General features: G+C 33.2%; 1 protein-coding gene across 1 annotated transcript; it reads left to right on the top strand.

The window, feature by feature from the left end:
- The first annotated feature begins 363 nt into the window (after positions 1-363).
- LOC120782124 lies at positions 364-3,355 on the top strand. Its single transcript, XM_040114265.1, has 6 exons — positions 364-453; positions 520-609; positions 680-780; positions 2,653-2,865; positions 2,930-3,086; positions 3,163-3,355. The coding sequence occupies exons 1-6, from the start codon at positions 387-389 to the stop codon at positions 3,276-3,278; spliced, it is 744 nt and encodes a 247-aa protein (XP_039970199.1). The 5' UTR covers positions 364-386; the 3' UTR covers positions 3,279-3,355.
- The last annotated feature ends 2,707 nt before the right edge of the window (positions 3,356-6,062 follow it).

Here is a 6,062-nt window from a genome sequence, read left to right as displayed (position 1 = left end):
TTTAGTGAAAAATTAGGGCCCATAAAAGTAGTAACTATGTCAGACGAATCTGGTTGCGTTATGGTATCTGCACATTGTTTTTTAGATGTTGAAAATTATTTTGAAGAACCTTTAGAATCGTCATCGGGTTTAGGTATTTTAGTAGCGAAGAAATTAGATAAAAAGGTATTTAAAATCAAAAAAGACGACATAGTTTACAAATATTTCTCTATTCCACATGAGGGAAAGTTTCTCCTTATACCCATTCTACATCATTCATTTCATAAATTTTCAAATAAGGATTTTTAAGTATTTATGTACATATATTTTTCTCGGCTCATTTTATTACATTTTCTTAAATTTTTGGAAAAGAACTTTGATACTGCCAATGTTTATTTTTCAATTAGATGGAAAATATATTTGACGAAATTGACTTGGAGGATTGTCCAACAACGTCTTCAACTCCCGCAAAAGGTATGTAAATAAATGTAAACTTACAAAATTTCGTTTCAATATATTGTTACGTTTTTGTTATTGTAGACCAATTACATTTAAAGCGTAAAAAGTTTAACACGTCTGGTTGCTACAATACAGAGGTCAACATTTCAAAACGACCTGTGGAAGGAAACGGTAATCTAACATCCATATAATTTATTTCTTTAAATTTGTTTAATTTATTATGTTTCCAACCTTTTTCCAGAGGTTATTGACATTTTAACCACTACTTCCAAACAGCCTGACGATTTGACGACGAGGGTATGCGATTTGGAAACTAAAATCGATAAGCATTTAAAAGAAAATGTAAGTGAACAGTTTTTATATGCATACATTATTATTTTTCTCTACATGTCTCTTTGTTTCTTTTTCAGATTATTTAAAAGAAAACGGTCATCAGGTAGGTTCTTCTTCCGTTAAAAAGAAATTTAACATTCGTTTATTTTGCTGTGATTCTCCCGCTCGAGCTTTTGTCACAGGTGTACAATCGCACACTGGAAAAAACAGCTGTTCGAAATGCGATCAAATCGGAGAATACAAAGAGAGAAGAGTTTGTTTTTCAAAACGAGTTAATCACTTAAGAACTGACTTGTCTTTTAAAAATAGAATTGATAAATCACATCATATTAATCCATTTAAATTTAGAGAAAACATTTTAGAATTAGCTAATTTCAATATGGTCTCCCAATTTCCATTAGACCCGATGCATCTTGTAGATCTTGGTGTATGTAAAAAGTTGCTTCAATTACTAATTAAAAAAGGGAATATAAATGTAAGCAAAATTAACGAAAAATAACTTTTCTCTCTAGTTTAGTTCCTTCTGAGTTTGGCAGGATATGTAGAAGTTTAGATGAAATCAGCAATTGGAAAGCGACAGAGTTTAGGCAGTTTTTACTGTATATAGGCATATTTGTCCTCAAAGATTGTATTAGTAGTGACCATTACTACCATTTTTTATTATTGCACGCAGGAATAAGGCTGTTATCATGTAAAAAATCATATAGTACTGAAGCTAACGTTGCCCAACAAATATTACAAGAATTCGTTGATTTGTTTGGGAATATATACGGAGACCATTTAGTTAGTTATAACGTGCATGGTTTACTGCATTTAACTGACTGCACTAAGCAATTCGGTCCTCTAGATCAGTTTTCAGCCTATAAGTTTGAAAACCATATGCAATATTTAAAAACTTATAAATAAACCGAATAAAATCCTTCAGCAATTGCATTTAAGACTTGATGAAAGAACTAATACAAACATTGAACCCAACAAAACTTTAAAAATTAATTTATTTAATATAGAATTTAAAAAGAAAAAGATTCTTATTGTTTTAGTGAAAAATTAGGGCCCATAAAAGTAGTAACCATGTCAGACGAATCTGGTTGCGTTATGGTATCTGCACATTGTTTTTTAGATGTTGAAAATTATTTTGAAGAACCTTTAGAATCGTCATCGGGTTTTAGGTATTTTAGTAGCGAAGAAATTAGATAAAAAGGTATTTAAAATCAAAAAAGACGATATAGTTTACAAATATTTCTCTATTCCACATGAGGGAAAGTTTCTCCTTATACCCATTCTACATCATTTATTTCATAAATTTTCAAATTAGGATTTTTAAGTATTTATGTACATATATTTTTCTCGGCTCATTTTATTACATTTTCTTAAATTTTTGGAAAAGAACTTTGATACTGCCAATTTTTATTTCTCAATTAGATGGAAAATATATTTGACGAAATTGACTTGGAGGATTGTCCAACAACGTCTTCAACTCCCAAAAGGTATGTAAATAAATGTAAACTTACAAAATTTCGTTTCAATATATTGTTACGTTTTTGTTATTGTAGACCAATTACATTTAAAGCGTAAAAGTTTAACACGTCTGGTTGCTACAATACAGAGGTCAACATTTCAAAACGACCTGTGGAAGGAAACGGTAATCTAACATCCATATAATTTATTTCTTTAAATTTGTTTAATTTATTATGTTTCCAACCTTTTTCCAGAGGTTATTGACATTTTAACCACTATTTCCAAACAGCTTGACGATTTGACGACGAGGGTATGCGATTTGGAAACTAAAATCGATAAGCATTTAAAGGAAAATGTATGTGAACAGTTTTTATATGCATACATTATTATTTTTCTCTACATGTGTCTTTGTTTCTTTTTCAGATTATTCATAAAAGTGAAGAAATGGCGCAGCAAAAAACGGTTCGTGAATGCAAGGTCCTCATCCGCAAAATTCATCAATCGGTATGCCGAATGACTGGTGAAGATATCGACAACGTTCAAACCGAAATTGCTTCCACCCTACCATTAAATACGCTTGCTGCAGCTTTGGAAATGGACGAAAAATTGAAATGCGACGAATTTGCTGCTACAACGGTAAGTAATATATAAACTTTTTTCAATAAACAATTCAGTTTTTACATACTATTTTTATTTACAGAAACAATTCGTTTTGAGGATAAAAGGTACTTCAGATAGTGTACATGATGTGTTGCGAAGTCTGTACACTGATGAACTACTTTATTTATGTAACTGGGACGGTAGGGGTGGGAAGCAACCTCTCTCCAAATTCCTGCTGGTTTCCAACATTTTATACGGTAAATTCTGTTTTTTATTTAATTTTACTTACAATTATTTGTTTTAATTTGTAATTTTCATTATGTTTTTTTATAGATTCATTCATAACGTATGTATTGGCAATGTTCGAAAAACAAGTTCGAAAAGCCATTGAAATGAGCCACCATAGGCACAAACAAAGAATTTATAGGAAGAGGAAAACTGAGGAGTGAACCCTTTAAATATTTAATAAAAAGTTATATGTATTTCTGACATTATTAAAAATAATTATTTTAATACATACTAGATTTTAAGAAGCATTAGATATTTAAGCATTGCAAAGCAGGAATTGAATTAATAATGAAATATTTATTTTAATTTAAACTTTAATGTAATTTTTGTTAAAAATAATTTGAAAAAAAATTTAAAAAAAAATAAAAAATCTTTTATTTTGAGATTCGAACTCGAGTCTCATGGAATACCAAGCCGTGCGTTTAACCACTAGGCTAGTATAGCATGCAGCGTCGCGCTTTGCTGGAACCAGTTTTCCCCGTTTGCCTTAAATTTAACTAAAGTGTGAGTAGCGAGGATATAGTTTTATTGTAGCAGAAAATGTGTGCTCAAGAAGGTGATAAAAAAATCACATGTATACAAAAGTTTTCGGAGGTTTTTTGATTCGCCCTTAAGAACGTGATAGGAAAGTGTGACAATTAAACCGGCACGCGTTACCGGCATGTCACTTGGTAACATGACCGGCACTGTTCTAACTGGGCGGCAATGTCGTACACATATGCATATGTATGCACATATAGAGCAGTGCGCGCACACTTTTTACTAATAAATGATAATATCACGATTTGAATTTGAATTCTAATTACATATGTATGTATATATGTAACTATGTGCTAATAGCTAGATGCGTATGAAAATTTAAGTGAAGAAATGTAATTTACATACAATATTATTGTAATATATTAAGTTTTTTAGGATATTATGATAGTATGCCACATACATATGTAGATATATATATATTTATATATAGCATATATACAAACATAAGCACATATGAAATTATATTATAGTATCAAACAAAAGAAATATTTAAAAAATAGCTCTTTTTCGCACATTAACTACAATTATTGTTGTGGAAATAGCATAATTTAATTAGAATATTATCAGTTTTGCATGTATTCATAAAAATACTCAAAATCATAATCATATCAATTAATATGATGGCATGTAAACGTATAAAAATATAAGCAAAAGGCGTCTGTAATAGCAATGTATATTTCTGAGCATAATTTTCATTAAATGCTCACTCCGTTCACGCGCCACTGTTAAAATTTCTCCTTCTGAGCTAGGTGTGGTGAAACACCCTCATCACATTTTGTTAGCTTTTGACAGTTCACACGCTTGTCCGTTGTTGGATCTTCTCTATAAGCAGAGATAAAAGAGATCCATAACTCTCCTGTCACTGGAAATGTGAAAACCGCTCACCTACCGAACTTTGACAGTTGACTGGATTGGGTAGATTTTGACGTTTTGCAATTGGAATGACTGCAACGGCCAGATTGAAATTATACCAAAAATATATGTAAACGGAGGAATTCGTTGCCGCCGTTCAAGATCGCTAATAAAAATTTAAAACAATGAAAATCAAAGGAAATGGGAAATTTAAATATATTTCTAGAAACGATTTGTAATTTGATGCAAAATAGAATTAATTTTCAATTACAAATGATTAAAACATCTATTAATTGCGAACTAACAGGCTTAATTTACCTTATTAAGTATTGAAAGATCAAAATTTAGTTGTTTTAATATTTTTAAACAATATTGTTACTCGGCTTGCAAAAATCTGCGTTGCTGTCCCTCTGATCTTTATTTGCGTTTTGCCTTTCCTTGCACCATGCAGCAAAATTCTCCTTTTTACCGCAGCGGTAGCATTTGAAACTTTTTTTGCTTGCTTTTTTGATCGCTGCTAGCTGAATTTTGCATGTGCCGTTTTACTATTCTTTTTTCGCCTGTACTTTCGCGCACCATAAATGCTTGCTACCTTTGGTGTGTTCCGAACTGGAGCATATGTATCTAAACACTTTAAGAAAAAAATTAAATTTAAATTCTCCACTTGGTCCTTCCAACGGAGTGGAGGTCTTCCTCTTCCTCTGCTTCCCCCGGCGCGTACAGCGTCGAATACTTTCAGAGCTGGAGTGTTTTCGTCCATCCGGACAACATGACCTAGCCAGCGTAGCCGCTGTCTTTTAATTCGCTGAACTGTGTCAATGTCGTCGTATATCTCGTACAGCTCATCGTTCCATCGAATGCGATATTCGCCGTGGAGAACGCGCAAAGGACCATAAATCTTTCGCAGAACTTTTCTCTCGAAAACTCGCAACGTCGACTCATCAGTTGTTGACATCGTCCAAGCCTCTGCACCATATAGCAGGACGCGACTTATGAGTGACTTATAGAGTTTGGCTTTTGTTCGTCGAGAAAGGACTTTACTTTTCAATTGCCTACTCAGTCCTAAGTAGCACCTGTTGGCAAGAGTTATCCTGCGTTGGATTTCCAGGCTGACATTGTTGGTGGTGTTAATACTGGTTCCTAAATAGACGAAATTATCTACAACTTCAAAGTTATGACTGTCAACAGTGACGTGAGTGCCAAGTCGCGAGTGCGACGACTGTTTGTTTGATGACAGGAGATATTTCGTCTTGCCCTCGTTCACTGTCAGACCCATTTGTTTTGCTTCCTTGTCTAGTCTGGAGAAAGCAGAACTAACGGCGCGGGTGTTAAGGCATACGCCAGCAGCTGTACACTCTTATAAAAGATGGTACCTTCTCTATTAAGTTTTGCAGCTCGAACTATTTTCTCCAGAAGCAGGTTGAAAAAGTCACACGATAGGGAATCGCCTTGTCTGAAACCTCGTTTGGTATCGAACGGCTCGGAGAGGTTCTTCCCGATTCTGACGGAGTTTTCGTGTTGCTCAGCGTCGGTTTACACAGCCGTATTAGTTT

This window comes from Bactrocera tryoni, unplaced genomic scaffold (genome assembly GCF_016617805.1).
Source record: "Bactrocera tryoni isolate S06 unplaced genomic scaffold, CSIRO_BtryS06_freeze2 scaffold_953, whole genome shotgun sequence".
Taxonomy (NCBI): domain Eukaryota; kingdom Metazoa; phylum Arthropoda; class Insecta; order Diptera; family Tephritidae; genus Bactrocera; species Bactrocera tryoni.
This window is presented reverse-complemented; position numbering and strand designations above follow the sequence as displayed.